This window comes from Palaemon carinicauda, chromosome 31, assembly GCF_036898095.1.
Source record: "Palaemon carinicauda isolate YSFRI2023 chromosome 31, ASM3689809v2, whole genome shotgun sequence".
NCBI lineage: Eukaryota > Metazoa > Arthropoda > Malacostraca > Decapoda > Palaemonidae > Palaemon > Palaemon carinicauda.
The window spans coordinates 30,195,770-30,218,404 of NC_090755.1; the positions used below are offsets into that span (position 1 = coordinate 30,195,770).

The 22,635-nt window shown below is 32.9% G+C and overlaps 1 protein-coding gene across 1 annotated transcript in view; it reads right to left on the reverse strand.

Annotated features, from left to right (window-relative positions):
- The window catches only part of LOC137624375 (ankyrin repeat domain-containing protein 29-like), a 617,540-nt gene extending 597,258 nt beyond the window's left edge, over nt 1-20,282 (reverse strand). Inside the window, exon 1 of the mRNA XM_068355089.1 lies at nt 20,146-20,282. Coding sequence (XP_068211190.1) covers nt 20,146-20,157 — 12 coding nt within the window. The 5' untranslated portion in view covers nt 20,158-20,282. The remainder of the gene's footprint in view (nt 1-20,145) is intronic.
- Nucleotides 20,283-22,635: the final 2,353 nt, after the last annotated feature.

Sequence of the window (22,635 nt, forward strand, 5' to 3'; positions counted from 1 at the left end):
CTGATGGCAAAGGACGGTCAGAATTATGAAAATTATTTTGCAAAATGCAGAAAGAACTAGCTAAAGGACGATGAAAGGGATTAATATCTACACCAGGAATAAGAAAAGACAGCAAGTTTTTCTCCAACAAATTAAGATAAGATTCAGCAGTTGAGGACTAGACAGGAGAACAATAACAATACTCGAAACAAGGAAGAATGGAAGAATGAAAGAATTAAAACACTTCTTCGGAATAGATTGAGCTTCAAAAATTATAAACGACCTTCTCCATAAGCCATTTCTTATGCAATTGAAAAAGAGACATACCGAATGTGTTTCTTAAAAATGAATATGATGTCAAGAATCACAACTAAAAGAAAAAAAAAATCGTATAAAGTTATAGAAACATTATTAATACTGAGATCTGGGTGTTGAGGAACCACTGTCCTCGACCTGCTTACAATCATACTTTATTTAGTTAGGTTTCATGCCACATAATTTGTACCGTGCACTAATTGTAGCACTAAAATCAAGGCCAATCATACGAATTTCCTGACCAAAATCAAGGGATTTATGTACAGCATCAGAGATTATAAAAAGGGCATAACATGCTCAAAGGCTTTGACGAAAACCCAATTGCAAATTAGGGAACAGATGATTACCTTCAGCAAACCGATTTAGACGTTTGGCTAAAAGACGTTTTAAAACTTTAAATAATATAGGAGTTACAGAAATTGGCAGGTAATTAGCTGGGCTATAGCTACCATGAACACATTTACTTAATGGAGTAACCTTACCAATTCTGCATAGGTTTGAATTCGTGCCACACCAGAAATTCGTATTCTAAAATTATATTCCCATTTGGGTCCTTGATCCCAAGGCAGCGGGAATTCGATGTTAAGTGGTTTTTGTGGCTTATATGAATAAACTGTATGTATGTATGTATGTATGTATGTATGTATGTATGTATGTATGTATATATATATATATATATATATATATATATATATATATATATATATATATATATATATATATACATATATATATATATATATACATATATATATACAGTATATATATATACTGTATATATATATATATATATATATATATATATATATATATACATATATATATATACAGTATATAAATATACTGTATATGTGTATATATATGTGTATATATATAGACTATATAAATGTATATATATGTATATATATATGTATATATATGTATATATATACATATATATATATATATATATATATATATATATAAAACCCCATTAGAAATTATTATCGATATCTCCTACTTTGTTCCAACAAAAGACTCCATTAACGTAAGAAGCTCTCTGACATCTCTGCAGATTGCAGATCAAGTGATTTATTCGCATTCTGGACACCTTTTAGACGTGATCTGGTTGTAATCTGCCACTTATGACCTGAGCCACGTCCAACCTCTTTAAACGTTGCATAATTGCGCGTGTAATTTATTGTTTTAGTCGGTTGAAATACATTGACATTTCTTACATAAGCCCTGGATGTTTGTCCCACTTTCCCATTATTAAACATAGATTTACAAAGCACATACACATATAAACACACACGCTATATATGTGTATGTTTGAGGCCGAGTTTGATGCCAGACTATCGCCTATTAGTCACAGTTGTAAACGAGTGCCAGCTTTTCGTCACAGTGGTTGTTGTTGTTGTTGTTGTTGCTATTACTACTACTACTACTACTACTAGTACTACTACTTACTACTACTACTAGTACTACTACTAGTACTACTACTACTATTATTATTATTTGCTAAGCTACAGCCCTAGTTGGAAAAGCAGGATGCTATAAGCCCAGGGGCCCCAACAGGGAAAGTAGCCCAGTGAGGAAAGGAAAAAATAAAAAATAAAATATTTTAAGAAGAGTAACAACATTAAAATAAACATTTCCTATATAAACTATAAAAACTTTAACAAAAGATGAAGAGAAATTAGATAGAATAGTGTGCTCGAGGGTACCCTCAAGCAAGAGAACTCTAACCCAAGAGACAGTGGAAGACCATGGTACAGAGGCTATGGCACTACCCAAGACTAGAGAACAATGGTTTGATTTTGGAGTGTCCTTCTCCTAGAAGAGCTGCTTACCATACTAAAACGTCTCTTCTACCCTCACCAAGAGGAAAGTGGCCACTGAACAATTAAAATTACATGTTATAATAATAACATGTTATAATAATAATAATAATAATAATAATAATAATAATAATAAAATATCAGAAGAGAATACAAGTAAAGAATCAGAGCTATAATGAAGTCAAAGCTTAACTCTGGAAATATGGTAAAGGCTATAAACACCTAGACAGCGCCAGTTATCCAGCACAGGGCTGGAAGTGGAAGAAGTCAGAGCTATGCAACATGGATAGAAAAACTAGCAAGGTAATGAGCATGTACCAAGCACTATACCAAAGAGTGAATACTGACATGCTCTACATAGCAAAAAGTGATGAAGGAAAAGGACTCATCAGTATAGAAGACTGTGTCAACGTCGAAAGTAGAGCACTGGGCCAGAAAACTTGATAAAGGAGGATGAATATCCAGAAGAGCATAAGGAAAGAACAAGAAAAAAACACGAAGAACGGAAGAAAAGAAAACCGATGCATGGACAATTCCTGAGATAAACTAGAGAATTAACCAGTAAGGAAACATGGCAATGGCTAAAGAAGGAATCTGAAAGGATGCTAATGGCAGCACAAGGTCAGGCCTTAAGAACAAGATATATTCAACTAGCAATTGACGGAACTAACATATCGTCAAAGTGCAGGAAATGTATAGCAAAGAAAAAAATTATCAACCAGATCGCGAGTGAATGTTCAGCACTTGCTCAGAATCAATACAAGAAACAACATGATACAGTGGCTAAAGTTATCCATTGGAGTCTCTGTAGAAATTATGAAATACAATCCAGCAACAAATGATACGAACATCAGCCTTAATCTTTGGTAGAAAATGATAAGGCTAAAATAATCTAGGATTGCAGTATAAGGAGGGACAGCTTTATACAAGCACATCGACCAGACATCATTTTGGTCGACAAGAAAACGAAAAAAAAAAAAACAAACATCACTCATAGATGTTGCAGTACCGTGGGACTCAAGAGTGAAAGATAAGGGAAGAACAAAAGAAAAAAGGAAAAGTACCAGTACTTGCGTATTGAATTGAGAAGGCTATGGAATATGCATGTACTGTAGAAGTGGCGTTAATAATCATAGGAGCAATAGGGACTATACCTGGGACATTAAAAGGGAATCTAGACGCGGTAGGAGTCGATATAGCCCCAGGAATTGTGCTGAAGAGTATGCTACTTTAAACAGCACATAAAGCAAGAAAAGTGATGGACTCATAAGGAAGCTGGAAGCAACCCGGAACCCAACACTATAATACACCAGTCTCTATAAACTGAGATTAATAATAATATTAATAATAATAATAATAATAATAATAATAATAATAATAATAATAATAATGATAATGATAATAATAATAATAATAATAATAATAATAATAATAATAATAAAAGGAACGTTATGAGTGAGTATGTTTAGGCATATATGTATAACAAATATATTTATATTTATATATATATATATGTACTGTATATATATATATATATATATATATATATATATATATATATATATATATATATATATGTGTGTGTGTGTGTGTGTGTGTTTGTGTGCATTCTTATTATAGTGAGATTGTACTAGTGAACCTTCTGTGTACAGTCAAATTTAAAAGACTATTGAATGTACGCATATGAATAAGGCACTAATGTTTCCTTCGACAAAACATTTCAGAGTGATTCACGCAACTTGAAACTAATCTACTTTCAATACATCATTTCAAGAAAAAACATAAAAAATTCCATTTACCAATGACGAAATTCCTTAACCAGACCCACAACTTAACCCAATTACACGAAGCGTAATGAAGCAAACGTGATCTGTCAAATATTGCTTTAACTAAGAGGGGGCACTCAGTAGAGTGCATACTTCCACTGCGGCAACATATTTCTCAACCTTGACCTTGAGCTTTGACCTTAACATGTATCAATTGGCGTGGCTTTTCATACAATCAAATCCGAATAAAGTTTGAAGTCTGTTTGTCAAAACTTATGGCTGATTACGTTAATTGGACATTTTACTTGACCGTGACCTTGATCTTCCAAAATTTAATCATTTCCAGCTTTTTACATAACAGTTAATCCCTGCAAGTTTTATTACTCTACGATTAAAATTGGAGACAGGGGGTAAAACATAACCTCCGTCCAACTTCGTTGGCGGAGGTAATTATCTATCGTTAGATAACTTTATTAAAGTCTCGTCCCACTCCACGATTTCGAAATCAGCTAGCTTACATTGATATCCTCCTTATAAATGTCTCAGATAAACAAAGGTATTTATGTCTCCACTAGTATATATATCATCTTCCTGGTACTTATATGACTGTGGTGGTTAACAATCACGTTGAAGAAGACAATGATCCACCAACCTCATGCAAAAAGAGTTTCTGAGGAACAGAAGGCTATAACATTCAGGAAAAAAGGGGAAAACAAGTATTATGAAGTTTAGATAAATAAATAAATAAATATACATAAAAACACTATATATATATATATATATATATATATATATATATATATATATATATATATATATATATATATATATATATATATATATAAGGCTGATTTCCTACGCAAGGGTTGTCTCTAAAAAGAAAGACAGTGCAAAGATCACAGCACCATTTCCAATCTAAACGATGAAGCGTGGATCAGCCCTTTGTGCAGCATACCTTTCGCTAATATAAGGAGTATTAAGGCAGATTTAGTTATTATTTTGTTTACAATTCCCATACTACAGACCTTTTTAACAACAACAATAGCAATGATAATAAGGAATTTAAATGCATTACTCTATTTACAAAAAGTAAGATGGCTTCAAAATAAAAGAATCAGCTCTTGTATGTGCCATGAAATACCTCTACGGTTACTATAACCGCAATAATACGGTTAATGAAATTGCATCAGAAGCTTCAATAATGTCAAAGAAAATTAGCTAGATTACAAGAAACTCTGCTACTACTTTGAATGCACCGTTAGAAATCAACAGAAATGCAATTACGGCTACCTTAAGCTTTTTAACAGACAAGAGGGAATCATCAAGTATTTCATACACACACGCACATAAATATATCTACATATATTTATAGATAATATATTTAAATATATATATATATATATATATATATATATATATATATATATATATATATATATATACTGTATATACATACATACATATACCGTATATATGTGCGTCTGTCCGTTTGTATATCCATATATATATATATATATATATATATATATATATGTATATATATGTATATATATATATATATATATATATATATATAGAGAGAGAGAGAGAGAGAGAGAGAGAGAGAGAGAGAGAGAGAGAGAGAGAGAGAGATTCATCAAAATACAAATACTTTACAAAAAATAACTCACACTTAAACATCTCCCTTTACCTAATCCCCTGCCCGGAGCAAACAGCGTGAAGCGGGAAAAAACCAATAATTTGCTCCAAAAGAAAAAAATAAACGTCAAAAGCGAAACGTTGAAAAGTGAGATCGTGCAACGAGGTCTCCTGTTCACCTATTCACAACATAAATAGAAAAAATTCCTGCCATTATACGATGTTGCAGAAGAAAGACCTGTGTGAGAGGTTCCACTACGTTTGCTGATCATTCAGTAGCTTTAATTAACATATAGGAGAGAGAGAGAGAGAGAGAGAGAGAGAGAGAGAGAGAGAGAGAGAGAGAGAGAGAGAGAGAGAGCAAGTTATATTGTATTACGGAACAAACACAAATCTAAAATATTTTGGTAAACGCTTCTAGCAATCTAGTCTGGACATTTTTACTCAAAATCATTAAAAATATAATTTCCTTCCCCTGTATAACATCCATAGAGACTTAATAATAAGGCCAATTATTGATGATCCTTAGTAACTATTATTAATATTGCTATTATTATTATTATCATTATCTATAACATAAAACTGAACTTGCTTTAAAACCATCTACGTACAAAAAGGAAAACTTTTTAAAACATTTATTGGTCACCAACTGTTTTTCCTTTACGTCGTAAAAATTCTGTTATTTGTAAAAAAGAATATATGTAGAAATGTAGGTAAAATCAAATCTACCATTATTTCCTAACAAATGATACGATAATAACAATTTTTGACATAAACATCATCATTATTATCATCATTTGTTCGCAAAAAAAAAAAAAAAAAAAAAAAAAAACACGAACAAGACATTCATTTCTAGAGCGGGATGACAATATGCGAAGCAGTATCAGCAACGACAACAAAACATCCATAAAGAAATAGAAAAAACAAACAAACTGATGAGAATAATGGTTGCTTCTCGCCCGTTGAGAGAGTGCAACATTTCATAGACTGATTAATGAAAGCAACTGCTTCCGAGGTAGCAGCTGCTGTGATAACCTACACCCGGGTTAACATTTGCTATAAATACTTCAGTATTTATATACCTCGTCCGAGATATAATTGGGCCATGATATTTTGAGGGCTTCCTCTTTCACGCGTATTTATATATACACAATATGCTCTCTCTCTCTCTCTCTCTCTCTCTCTCTCTCTCTCTCTCTCTCTCTCTCTCTCTCTCTCTCTCTCTCCTAATACATAAATGCATACACATAGGCCGATATCTGTTTTGTTAAATATTGAGGACTTCTTAAATAATTTAACCTATTTTAGGAATAACATACCACAAAATGAAATTATATATATATATATATATATATATATATATATATATATATATATATATATATATATATATATACAGTATATATATAGTGCTGAATATTATATTAATTTATTAGTATATACACAACGCCGTTTCAAGTTCTCTCTCTCTCTCTCTCTCTCTCTCTCTCTCTCTCTCTCTCTCTCTCTCTCTCTCTCTCTCTCTCTCTCTCTTTAGTAACAAAATACTCCAAAATGGAATTATATATAAAATACTGAAACATATATATTCATTAGAATATCCACACAACCCCATTTCAAGTTCTCTCTCTCTCTCTCTCTCTCTCTCTCTCTCTCTCTCTCTCTCTCTCTCTCATAAACCGACACAAGCACGAACATGTAGACATTAACAAAACACAGTTGTACAGACAAACCCATACACTCAATGAAAACATACAAAAGGACAAACAACGTTAATTAACCAAAGTTACAGTCTGAGCATTAACCCACGCCTCCCTTCCACACACACACATTTGCGCACAAAAATTGTAAGTTCGGACACGAACACGTGTAGTCACTCAGCATCGCACATATACTGTAGTTAGTTATACGGTAATCTAATTGAAATTTAGCGATTGTTTTAAATCCATCATAATATTCTCCTCTCATTGATTTGTTAAATTAGGTTCGCACTAAAGTATTACGTCACTTAACTGAAATACTGAATCAGGGAAATCTACTCAATTAAAATGTGTAATACATTTACATTAAAATCACCATTACATCTAATTTGAATTAAAAAGTATTGTAACGGGGGGTGGGGGATTTTCCAACTTATTAAATAGTCCAAAATATTCAAAATAAGAGTTACTTTTAACCATAAAAACTTACTTCATTTATATAATAACGTCTAATGTTCTATTTGAAGCTCTTTACACCTTTCCCTGGAAGGTCCATTTTTATTTCTTAGCTCCTTTTCGACTATCAATTTCAATTTCATCAATTTTTATTGAGCTTATTTTTTTTTTTTCATTTCCACCAAGTTCTTATTCTTCACGTTCTGCGGAAACTTGCCTGGTATGTTAACGGACATACTGATTTACAAGTATTCCTCAAGATCCTATGCACTTCCTAATAATAATAATAATAATAATAATAATAATGTCATTTTCTTATTCTGACTTTGCTTTATCTTTCCTCACATCGACATTCTAAGCTTATTTTACGAAATAATCACCCTAAAGGCTTTCTTCCTAATAATGATAATAATAATAATAATAATAATAAGAATAATAATAATCAGCTCTATTCACAGCGCGCCGATATAACGAAGCCGTAAAACACGTTGAACGTAGCGTATCTCGCATATTCCCCTCGACGGGTATTGAAATAAAGAAAAAGGGCTTAGGCCTAAAACGCTACACTCCATCCGATTTAACACAGCACTCTCTCTCTCTCTCTCTGCTCTTGTCAGCTCACTTTCCCCTCGTGAAGAGTAATGTAATCTGTGCACCTAATGGGTAACGTCAATAATGCTGTACAGTACACCATGTTCCGTAGAAAAAATTACTATACACTAGAGTTTACTTGCTTTATTTTGTGAACAGAAAAATCATATAGGCAGTTTAATTCGCTTATTTTATAAATATTTACAAAATTTGGATGTGTTGCAGTTTGGATTCTTTTCAAAGAGCAAGGGAACTTTAAAGGGACCGATATTTAACTACCTGACTTCAAGGAATTTCAGGTAAAACTATACATTTATTGGAATTCATTTTGATTGTTTTAAGAACGTTGTAAAGAAACTTGAAAAGTTACTATTTGGTCTGCATATCTCAAGAATATATATATATATATATATATATATATATATATATATATATATATATATATATATATATATACATATATATATATATATATATATATATATATACTGTATATATATATATATATATATATATATATATATATATATATACATATATATATACATATATACATATATATATATATATATATATATATATATATATATACTGTATATACTGTATATATATATATACATATATATACATATAAATATATATATATATATATATATATATATATATATATATTGTAAAGATCAGACTGAGTTTCACTTAATTAGGAACAACAAGAATTGACTTCTAGCCTTCCCGCTGGATTCTGGTTCATTTAAGAACATTTTACAAACTATATTAACTTGTGTATCGCTTGCTTATTTCAAGATATTTAAAAAGGTATAAGAATCGGTTTATTTCCCAATCTTAAAAACATCTTCACTGTAGAAATAAGTTAATAAATAAATACAATGCATGTCATTTACAGGTAAGAGTATTGTTTCCCACAACAGAAGGATATGAACCGAAATCTGCTACCCTTCCTTTCTGGTCGCTGGCCGGTACCACCACCGCTAGTCAACTAACTACCTTGTATAATTGTGCCGTTTTAGCTTAGAGGGACAGTTTTAAATCAACTTGACAAAGGGCTCTGTTTCTCCCGTAAATGGTATATTTTGTGGAACAGTTTACCGATTTTTTTAGACTGTCAAACTCTATCATTTAAGATGAGTCTTGAATTATTGCTCGAATTAAAAAGATGAACGAAACCTCAGGCTTTTCACATTTCTTGTGGACGGAATGCTTTAGGTGCATCAGACCAAGACGTTGGTCTGACACCCATTTGCAGCAGTGCCACCGACACAGACGCCCTTTTCTGCATATACTTCCATTTCCAGATGCTGATACCTTGTTCGTTTAACAAAACTAATTTAGAATGGCAGAGTATAAGACTTGCGCTGGGGCCTGGGATGCCATTCAATACCTTTGTGGAACTTTCTGGAAATTCCGGAGTTGCAGTATGGATGGAAAGCAAGATGGAAGAGAGGAAGCAGGAATGGGATATACAGTAAAAGGGTGAAAAGTGAGTAGAGTTAGAAGCCGAAAGGATGCTACAAGACTATCAAGTAGTGCCTACAGTGTACCGACAGTAAAACCCCACTGGGGGGGGGGGCAGTGCATGCAATAAGTGGGCCTATTATGCACAGCTTTCAAAACACAATTATAATGATTATTATCATCATTATTATTAGCTAAGCTACAATCCTAGTTGGAAAAGCAGGGTCTCCAACAGGGAAAATAGCCCAGTGAGGAAAGGAAACAAGAAAAAATAAAATCTTTTAAGAACAGTAACAGCCTTAAAATAAATATCACATATAACCTATAAAAATTTTTAACGGAACAAGAGGAAGAGAAAAAATATAGAATAGTGTGCCCGAGTGTATCCTCAAGCAAGAGAACTCTAACCCAGGACAGTGGAAGACAATGGTACAGATGTTATGGTACTACTTAAGACATGATTTTGGATTGTCCCTCTCCTAAAAGGGCTGTTTACCATTTCTAAAGTCTCTCTTCTACCCAGGCTTCTACCCTTACCAAGAGGAAAGTAGCCACTGAACAATTACAGCCCAGTAGTTAACCCAGTGGGTGAAGAAGAATTGTTTGGTAATCTCAGTGTTGTCAGGTGTATGAGGACAGAGGAGAATCAGTTAAGCATAGGCTAGACTATTCGGTGTATGAATAGACAAAGAGAAATTGGACAGTAACCAAAGAGAAGGATCCACTGTGGTACTGTCTGGCCAGTTAAAAGACTCCATAACTCTCTAGTGCTGATATGAAAGGGTTCCGTTAACTGAGTTAGTTGAGAATAATCTTCAACGTAACAACAAAATTATGAAAAACAAATATAAACAAATATATAAACATAAATAGATTAAGGCCTCACTAACATTGTGGAATAGCCGCTGGCAATTCGTTAAAATGCTTCAAGAATTTGTTTCTGTTTACTATAATAAATAAATTAATTGACTAATCAATCAATTAAAGAATATTAAATAAGACTGTAAAATCATACAGCCACACTCACTCTCAGAACATAAATAAACAACAACAACAAATCAACTAATAAGCAAATACGTAAAAATGCAGATGTGAACAAATAATTAGGAAAATGTAAATTACCCTTACATGTTGAGAAAAAAAATATACCTACTTCATTTGCTTTAGCAATAATCATGAAAAAGCATTAAGCATGTGGCTTCAAGCTCAGAGTAAATCAATAGAGAGAGAGAGAGAGAGAGAGGAGAGAGAGAGAGAGAGAGAGAGAGAGAGAGAGAGAGAGAGAGAGAGAGAGAGAGAGGCAGGCGGTCAGCAGTCGTTTGGTGGGTCACTGGCTGCTTCTTCTTCTTTGTCTTGTAAGAGAAACCAGCCAGCTGGGCTAGACGGGGACGCTTTATTTATCGATTCCTTCTTTCTTTTTTTTTCTTTTTTCTTTCATTCATTCTTTCCGAGGTTTTCGCTTCATTTCATCTATCGTCTTAAGCGGCAATCTTATCGATAACTTCGTTTTGTATCTTCTAACAACTTCTTTCACTGAGTAAGACTGGGTAACTTCATTTACATATTTTATTTCCTTTCATTTATCCAGAAGTCTTTTTATTGACTTTTCCCATTTCATTATCACCTTCCCCAAGATTGGTTATCAATTGATTGAATTTCCCAATTTATTTCCGTCTCCTTCCCTGTTTCATTATTGGGTATCACGTATTTCCTTATTCTCCTTCCAGACATTACTCCAATTCTATCATTTTAGTGAGCACTAGTTCACTTTTATTTGACGCCATATTTCTGATTCAAACGTTTCCCAATCTGCCTTCGATTCCACATATCACATTAGTAAGTTTTCTTGGAAAATATTCAAGTGCTAAAAATTATTTGGCTACTTTAAAATGCAAAATGTCTAAATTGAGCAAAAGCCACAATTTCTCAGTCATATACCATGAGAGAGAGAGAGAGAGAGAGAGAGAGAGAGAGAGAGAGAGAGAGAGAGAGAGAGAGAGAGAGAGAGAGAGAAAGAAAGAGAGAGAGAGAGAGAGAGAGAGAGAGAGAGAGAGAGAGAGAGAGAGAGAGGTATATATGTAAACAGAAATGGCAAGACATGGATTTCATGTATGGAAATACAGAAGATAATCTACTGAAGAGAAAATGCTGGAGGCACCGGACTACAAGGTGTTGTGAGCAGTGATGCAATTCCCAGAGAAATGCAATCGGGGACTAAGGTAGTTTGTAAACCTAGATATTCTGAGGGGGGCAGGCTGTGTTGCACAAGCGTGACCAATCATGAGAATGCGACACCAACTGCGTTGAAAATACAGAAGCTATTTTGTTGCAAAGAAAGTGCTGGAGAAGCAAAAACACAGCTTTTCATAACTAACAGCTCCACTCTAAAGGGAATCGAATACGAGATCAACTCAGTTTACAAAACTAGATAATTTGAGGAGGCCAGTACGCCTCATCAGCCTGTGTTGGACAAGTGATTAACGGCCCTGAAAACCGACAATCCCGTTGAAAGAATAGACCCGTAAGATTGTCTGAGAGGAGGGAAGGTTGTGAGACTGGTCATTAAATTATGTGAAGCCTTGGGAAAAATCACTCGTGTATTTCAAAATTAACCTTCAAATTTCCCGTTACATAGAATATTATAAGTTTTCATTTACCAGTACTTGTGAATTGATTTCGGAGATTCCAAATAATTTTTTATTTTACATTTTCACTCCATACCATTTATATTGAAGTGTAATTCCATCTTACCGAAATATCAAGTAAGAAAGTGTTTTGAAATACGAGTATGACACCAAATATTAGATAGAAAAACGAAAATACGGTTTTCGTCTTTATCCTGAAACCTAACTTGAGCTTGCTGTGTAGGGAGAAATGCCGTCTCTGAGTTTTAGACTCTACTGAAACGTTGTATACACACATACATATATATATATATATATATATATATATATATATATATATATATATTATATATATATATATATATATATATATATATATATATATATTATATATATATATATTGGAATGATTGATTATCATGTTTAAAATAAACCCAAGCTACAATTACATTCATGAGGAATATACAAACACGAGAGAGAGAGAGAGAGAGAGAGAGAGAGAGAGAGAGAGAGAGAGAGAGAGAGAGAATCATTCAGTCATGATCAATCAGGGTATCTAGAACAAACTGTCAATTGCTCAGAAAGTGAAAAGCTGAACTAAATCTATATTCACATCACTACTGAGTAAACCCAATTGTAATGCTCATTGCAGTCCTTCGCTCTTCAAGTTTTTTCACTCCCCGAAATAACGAAACAACTCGACACCTTAAAACTAATAATCACCTTTAGTTTCCAGCAAAATTCAATACAATAACATGACCCGAAGCATTTGACAAGTACCTGCAGTACATTCACCAGTGCACGAACCTGAATTAGGTAGCCTGGCGTCTGCACGCAAATAAAGGGAATGCCTCATTTCTTCCAGGAATCCCTAAGCATCGATAAATGGTAAAGAATGTGTACAAATTATATGAGTTGAGAGAGGAGAGAGAGAGAGAGAGAGAGAGAGAGAGAGAGAGAGAGAGAGATTAGTACAAGTTGTCACTAAGTAGTTTAACCATTGACAACAGCATATCAACTTTAAAAATAAAAATTTTGTGTTGAATAAAAAAAACGTTAACGAACACCATAATAAAATATTAATCATATTCGGCTATACAATGCATATAATACATTTTCTTCAGCAGTAATTATTAATTACACTCAAAAATATGATTAAATATATTGGTAAAAATTACCAAAACTAGAGCCAAGAATCTCAACTTTTATACCGAATTAATGAAAAGATTAAAATTATGTTATACGAATTATTTATTCCTCAAAAGTAAATATTAAATAGTTATACTGGATAGGAAGCATATTATCACTTTAGCAGCTCTGCATTACACACCGAAGCTGATTACAGTACTTTGAAACATCAAAACACGAGGCGCCTCTACTGTATTTAGCAAAAACTTCAATTTCCCCGTCATATAGGTTTCCAGGAAGGAGAGAGAGAGAGAGAGAGAGAGAGAGAGAGAGAGAGAGAGAGAGAGAGAGAGGAGAGAGAGAGAGAGAGAGAGAGAGAGAGAGCACCTTGGAAAAGTAGATGAACTTCAAATTCATAGTCTTATCGCACAGTAAAAATATCATCAGAATACAGACAAACCTCCAATTTGTTAACCACATCCTTACATCTACGATTTAATTGTCATTTCAACTATCTCAAACATTGCATCACTCCTGCTGACCTTTTTATAACCAACAAACTGGATAATTGCCAAGGCTACATCCGTATATTAAATGTGTGGACAACTTTCCTGGAATTAGGCTTTCTTTTAGAATTTCTCTACTCAGTGCTGATCACCAGTGCGATCAGTCCTACACCGGTCAACCCACACAGCGCTAGAAATACTTATTTATTTTCACTTAAGATGTTAACCTCTGGCTCTTGAAAATTCTTATTATTACTAGCTAAGTTACAACCCTAGTTGGAAAAGTAGGATGATATAAGCCCAAGGGCTCCAACAGGAAAAAATAGCCCAATGAGGAAAGAAAATAGGGACAGATAGAATAGTGTGCTTGAATACCACAAGCAAGGAGGAGAACTCTAACCCAAGACAGTGGAAGACCATGGTACAAAGGCTTGCACCATTGCCTTTTCTACCAAGGCTTCGCCCTTTTACGTTCAAATAACTATTAGATACATAATTCAAAACATGGATCAAAAGAGAATTCAATGGATTTTCCAGAGATAGGCCTAGGACATTTCCCCCCGCCTTGTATCGATCTAAGGACTCTCGCTGGTGAGGTGAAAGATTTAATCAGAATTCGTTTACTTATTTGTAATACAGAGTTGCATCATAAATCACTCAGTTGTCTTTGAAATCTCAATAAGTAAGGAGATTCCAGGTAATACCCTTTGGGATGTAACAAGCAAAACAATTGAAAATGAAGGCGTCACTTTATAATGAGTCTAAGTACAAATCACGAGGCGTTATTAACTAAGCCAAGTAGGCTAAGCACCATGTATAAAATAAAAGAATAATGGAATAAGTTGCTACCTAGTACTTCAACCAAAGGGGGTAGACTACTCAAAATGAAATATGTGATAATAAAAACAGCATTCAACAAAAATCACTCGAAATGCAAAGGGATCACTTACCAAAAACTGGAAATAATGATTAAGGGAAAAATAACATGATAAATAAAATATAAAAATATATGATAAATGCCTCTAATGATAAAGGCAAATATTCTTTTTAATCTATCTAAACACTTAAGAAACAAGCTAGCTCCCCTTCCTCTCGCTTTATGCTTTACCCGATACGACCAGCTTATCGAATATAGTCTCAGATCTTAATGAATAACCTTAACAAAAAGCTAAATAGAAAAGTCTATTACGTACCCCAATCACCATCAACTCTCTAATGAGCGTACCTTGAGTTTGTTTACGCACAAAGCATTTGCATAAACAACTGGTGTTTGTTGAACAAACAACTTAACAAAAAGGAAAAATAATCCGTTCTTGGTGTACCCAATTTCATCCAAAGCAAATTAAGGAATTCCTTCAAATCTTTTTTGTTACGTAGCCTATACTGTGTAAGGTAGATAATTAGCATACTACTTAACTGATAATATTTTGATACATTTACACAAGATTTTACAATTATTACTTTCATCGGCGGCACTATTTAAATACAGCTGGAAAAAAAAAATATTCACTCGGATATACATTTGATTAAAAACCGAATAATGGGAGAAAAACAGCATTTACTAAAATACTCTCCCACAACTGACAAACGATAAAGCTACAATGTCGATATTAAAATAACAAACACATATACAGTAAATAAAAATACATAAAAGCAAATAAATACAACCGATATTTCAACTAAAGTTAAACGGAAACGAAATTCCTGGTCTCGAGAAAGGTCAAGCTGATCAAAGTTCAAAAGTCACAAGTTCGACAAAAGGTCCTAAATAATCAGATATTGATTACCACGGCCCGTTAAGCTGACAAAAAAAGGAAAAAAAAAAAAAGATAACTGAGACTAAAGTGAGGTATATGCTATCATTTACACTAACGTGAGGAGGAGTACAACGGTTAAAAATGACGTCATAGTAAACAACACTACTAAGATAAAGACCTATTACTGGTAGATTACATTCATAATTGGCAATTATATAATCTAATTATCGGTCCTCTGATGCAAAAAAACATACTGCATTACTAACACACACACACAAACATATATATATATATATATATATATATATATATATATATATATATATATATATATATATATATATATATATATATATCATGTGTTTGCCTTAAATGTTGTCTCCATGAATGGAATTGAACATTATTAGGTGACAATAGTTTTCCGCGCGTACTAGGTCGGAAATATTATGGTTTCAATAAATGTACGTATAAGAGAATTCTGGGTTAGGTTAACACATCCGAACCACAACATACAGATCTTTCGCCATTGCTTACTCGAGTATGAATCACTCAGCGACCAGATATATCTGAACATGACAATTAAGATACGTATATCCCTAACCCATTATGAAATACCTTGAAGAATACAGTTACTGGCTGTGGTGAAATTATATGGATAAAAACTCATTCTTTATTGTACATTATCAAACATTTGTTTGTAAAGAGCCAATAAAACCAACACATTAAAAATCGACAAGGCATCTGAAGTTGTGTATTGAATCAGCACACAATGATATATAAGTATATATAGATTATATATATATATATATATATATATATATATATATATATATATATATATATATATATAATATATATATATATATAGGTGTGTGTGTTTGTCTGTGTGTAAAACATTAAAATAAAACTAAATACTATGTTTAAGTTTTAATGAAGTACCGAAACAAACTTGCCGTTTAATATTTTGCAGAAAACTAAAGAGTTATTATACTAAAGAAAAAATAAAAGAAATCATTATTTGAGGTATGACCTAAAAATTACTCACCCATTGAAAGTGGTGCGATATGCACACACAGGTGTTCAATGATAACAGTTGCCGATTAGAGATAAGGTCATGCAAGAAAATAAAGTCAAAACAACTATCACGAATATACATATTCCATATTAAAAAATATAAATTGAACCACATAGTTGAAATTTATTCTTAAATTGGGAATGAAATACCAAACACGGATTCATATCAGATAAGTGCCTCTACCAGGTCTGGATTAATGTTGTTGTTGTGGTATTAAAGCCAACAATTCCTGGGCCTTTCCCTTGTTCGGCCCATAGCCAGGATTAAATCCTATTCCTCAAAATATACTGGACTGTCATATCGTTATTATTGTATCGATTCAGAGGTATAGTTGAATCCTGTAACTGGTAGATACACTTATCATTATGAATACCCATTTGAATATGTTATTCCCAAAGGTGAATGCAATCGATAATTTAAAAACTGTTATTTTCTCATTATTCTAAAGTATGAAATTCACATTATGTGATTGTGAATAAACGTGGAGCCGTATAATGATGAAGGTAATAACTAAAAACGAGCCGGTCGGAGGATAACAGTGAATGGTTTGATCAAATTCATTGGAGAGGGCGCAATCAGGCAACCGACCCCTTAATTTGATGCATCCATAACGATGGAGATGATTCGGCTGTTGGTTAGTTTGAGATAAGCCTCGCTCACTGCAAAGCACGGCCTTTTGATACGTAAGCAACCCGGAAGACATCATTCTAATTAACTCGGAGTCAGGGAATTCTGTATAAATTTATGATACTTCTAATTATAACAACACAATATTTAAGCTAAATGTCCTTTTTTATAATAAGAATAATTAATAAGTTTCATTACACAAAACCTGAGTGAGAGAGAGAGAGAGAGAGAGAGAGAGGAGAGAGAGAGAGAGAGAGAGAGAGAGAGAGAGAGAGGAGAGAGAGAGAGAGAGAGAGAGAGATTCTTGGTATATTACAGGCAAGAAAGATGTTGCCAACCTTCATCCAGTCATCCACTCGACTGACATTATGTATCCCCAATGACGTTGGGTTACAAAATTGTAGTTAAGCTATTGCGTCATCGAGGCGTCAGGTAGTCTACTCTTCTTCCCTTCTATAATTGCTTTGGTGGAAGGATGACCCAATAAGGTTTACAAAGTGTGTGTGTGTGTGTGTGTGTGTGTGTGAACAAAACCAATAACTAGACTTCGCGCTGATTTCATTATCAATAAATGGAGTGATTTTTCGCTTGTATTTTTCTTTTGAAATTTCCCAATACATTCCAGTTAAAAAGCATAAAATCAAGCTATCAATTACCCGAATAAATAATTTTGATATAAAGATGATATGCAATGAACAATAACAAATATGAAATGGGGAAAAATGCCACAGAACAATCCTAAAGAGTAATGCACTCGCAAAGGAACAAGAATGATCACAAAAAGATACTATTACCGGAGAGTAAAAACAGATACAATTCTTGTCAACTGGCCATGATGACGTCAAGACCAGTAACATGAATTAAGCTTACGTGGGAAAATCATAATGAATGTGTATGTATCAGCAATCTGAAACATGAAACGTGATTGCAATTAATAGAATGTGAGTATAATAAGAAGAAATAAAAAATATGCTTACGATCAAAAGAGATAGTTTATATGTATATATATATATATATATATATATATATATATATATATATATATATATATATATATATATATATATACTGTATATATATATATATATATATATATATATATATATATATAGATATATATACATATATATACACATATTCATGCATATGTATACTCAAACATGTTTAAGTTAGATGAAATTACCTCATTTCATATCACAATCATCCAACAGTGTACTTCGCGAAAAATAACAGCAAATACAATTGTGCATTCCAACGTGCGATAATTAAACATATTAGCACGTTCGAGTGAACTGTAGTGATATATATATATATATATATATATATATATATATATATATATATATATATGTATATATATATATATATATATATATATATATATATATATATATATACAGTATATATATATATATATATATATATATATATATATATATACAGTATATATATATATATATATATATATATATATATATATATATATATATATATATATATATATATATATATATATATATATGGTGGGCGTATAACAGAATGTATAATGCATAATTTCATTCACAAATTAGTCGGTGTTTAGTAGACACAACAAGATGTTCCAGATATTTGCTTCCCTTTACACTAAATAACGTAAAAACAGAAGATTAAGATAACGGATTACGCTATGATACTGCAACAAACGTTCACATTCTATAAACAGGTCAATGTTGTTATTATAACTGATATAAACAATACTGAAATTTCATATTTAAAATGCATCACTATTTATTATGGCAGGGCAAAATACATGGGAGAGTACCGACTATATAAAGATAATCCCAACCATCCGCGTGGTATAACCAGGAAGCCTTATAAAAATGTTTATATCCATGGAAATCTGATTATATAGGCTACCCATAAACTCATTATGAAAAGCTAAGAAACACTAAATCTGCCAATAAAGCGCCAAAGATGTTTAGCATGTACTTAACTGTCATGCAATATTTTGTCAAAACACCCTTACTTTTTTAGCACAGTAGCCTAGGCCTAGAAAGGATCTAGTCCAGATTACTGGCGAATGAATTATTTCGCAATGGTTTGTCACAAAAAAAAATATTTAGCTTTTTAAAATCATAATCATACAGCATAATACTCTTAAATCACTTTAAATCATTACACAAAATAGCTCGTTACGACTGTAGTACTAATAAAGTTTAAAAGATATAGGCCTAACCTCTTACAATGTTATCTGCAGTAATTCGTGCACGAGCTTTACCCAAATAATCTAATCTTATCATTACAAAACAACTTGACGTAAGCTAAAAAGAAATAAATGAATATGAAATATCATTTATTAACTGGTAACAATATCTGTCACTGCATGGGGTGTTGCCTTTATTTCGAGTAACGTCACACGTTCAGCGAAAGACAGAAGCAATGCCAGAAGAAACTATTGAATAATGAAAATGTTAGGCCGAGGGGATAAGAGGCAATTGAAACATGGAAAGGATAATAGTACATTCGTGCTTTCTAGAGTTTTCTTCTTTAGGAGTGCAACTGACCAATAAGCTACTCCCCCCACCCACCATGCAGGCGAATTTGACAGCTTGTCCTGATCTATGACATTCAGAAGGTATCGTATGCCTTACTGTGACCTAATCTATGAACAGGTAGCTAACTACGAATTGTTGGAGCGAAATCTTACTTACCCTAAGTGACATGGCGTGGTTATAATCGTGTATTAATCCGTAATCCAGTATAGTAGTGACACCACCCCACACTCCCTCCCACTTACACTACTCGCCATCGCCAGTGTTTACAATCAACTGACGACGAGAAGCAGACGACACCCTCACAATATCGACGCTGCTGCTGCCACCTGGAGGTTGCACCGTCAAACTTAGTCTGATGTCTGCAACCACTTTGCTGCTTTTGTAGCCAATCACGGCTCTTCCTATTGGCATTGTCACACGAGTTACACTGCAATAAAGATTCAATGTTTTTTTTTTCTAATATGTGTTCTTATACATATTTTTTAACAAATGACATTCCTTCAAGTAATCATTGCTTGCAACACGTGTCGCCAAAGAAGGTAAAACGTTTTAAAACTTTCAGCTAATGACATTACTGAGTAATAATTCTGTAAATGTGTTCATTGCAATCATATGCTTTTATTTAACAGCTTTATACAATTCTCCCTCATATCCGCATCCAGAGAAATTTATTTCATTCCTCGGCTAAACGCTCGATTTATTTTATAAAAGATTGGCTCAATGCGATATTAGCACAATAGGAATAGTATGAGAAAGAAAATTCAAAACTTCATTTATCTAAGAACTGATTCGACAACCACGGAGGAGAAACATAACTAAGCAACCTAATATCGGCCAAAGATCAGTCTCATGTTCCGTTGAAGTTCACATTCTCTGCACATGTGGAAAAGTAAACAACACTTGTGGATTTAGGATAAGGATGGATAATAATTCATACCGTGGCATTCATGTGTGTGTATTTCATAAAGTTATGGTGAGAACGATGCCCTTAACCACGAAGTATTATTCCTTCAGTTCTCAGAAAGTATATTTGGGATAATGGGATGACGTTACACGAGTAGCCTATATAATATTGCGAAATTTCAGCAATTGTAATAACGTCGACCTTCATATATAAATTATACCTTATGTTTTTGTTTAAGATTTTATGAATGTTACAAATGAAGCTCATTACCAACAGACTATCTGTAATAAACAAAACTCTGATGGATAGACAGCCTTTCTTATAGTAAGAATATTATTGTCATAACCATAAAATTAACCAGACTGCTGAATTGGATTTTATTTTAGAAAAAAAATAACCCGGAAGGAAAATACAAGTTGAACACCTGACGGGGAAAAAATGAAAATTAACGAATAGAATAGAATAGACATAGGGTGGTATTTCCTTTAAGTGGTTCATTTAAAAATTATACTGTTATTAGGGAACCTTTAACATATTCAGATTCTTGAAATCCGAAAACAGATATTCCTCCAGATATGAGGTTTTAATCGAATTTTCAATTAGGCCTAGCCTATTCCAACGTTGTCTGAATGAAGGCAAAGGAATTCTATATTCATTAAAGTGTTAATATTCAATTTTCAGCAGTTTCTTTCTATCAATCCCAACCAGCTCGATATCACTAGTAAACATCAAATAAACGATATGCGAAGTAATGAACAATTAAAATAAGATATCTTAAAAATCATAACAAAATTAAAACATATTTCATAAATAAATTATAGAAGGACTTATATCAGCCTGGTCAACATAAAACATTTGCTGTAAGTTTAAACTTTTGTAGTTCTACTGATTCAACAACCCGATCAGGATGATCATTCCAGAACTTGGTCACAACTGGAATAAAACTATGACCAATAGTCTATGACCTGTCACTCTCCATCGACATGTTACATTCTTCGCTCACATCGTAAAATCTCTTAATCGATCGATATCTTGTCAAATACACCGTACATCCACAATATTCTTTATCTTTTTTCATTTATACTTTCTCAATATATATATATATATATATATATATATATATATATATATATATATATATATATATATATATATATATATATATTATGCGTTTCTCTCTCTCTCTCTCTCTCTCTCTCTCTCTCTCTCTCTCTCTCTCTCTCTCTCTCTCTCTCTCTCTCTCTCTCTTCCGAATAGGGATATATTAACGTTGTGTTTTTTTTTTTTTTTTTTTTTTTTGTCGCCATGATCCGTAGAGCTGTCCTAGTCAAGGCCACCATTCAGGTTGGTTTGCTATGAGCGATCAGACAAAAGTCTCCCACCATCACCAACCCGCAGTTGGCCAACGGGGTTTATGAAAATTGGCCAAAACTCAAACATGTATAAGGACCTACACACATATGCGTGTGTATATGATGTGAGTAACTTTGTATGCTGAATGACATAACCACTTGAAGTAGACCAAAGCATAATTCTTCCTCTAAGTCGAAAAAAAAAAAAAAAAAAAAAAAACATTCGTTCACAAAGCTTCATCAACCGGTTTTCTTTTTAGATATTGAAGCATCTCTTCAGTTATGCAGCGCCTGACTCTAAAGATACTTAATGTAACAATGAAAGGCTTCAACAATTAACATTTTCTTCCATTTCAGTGTTTCTGTCCTCTTTTCATTGAGACACCTTAA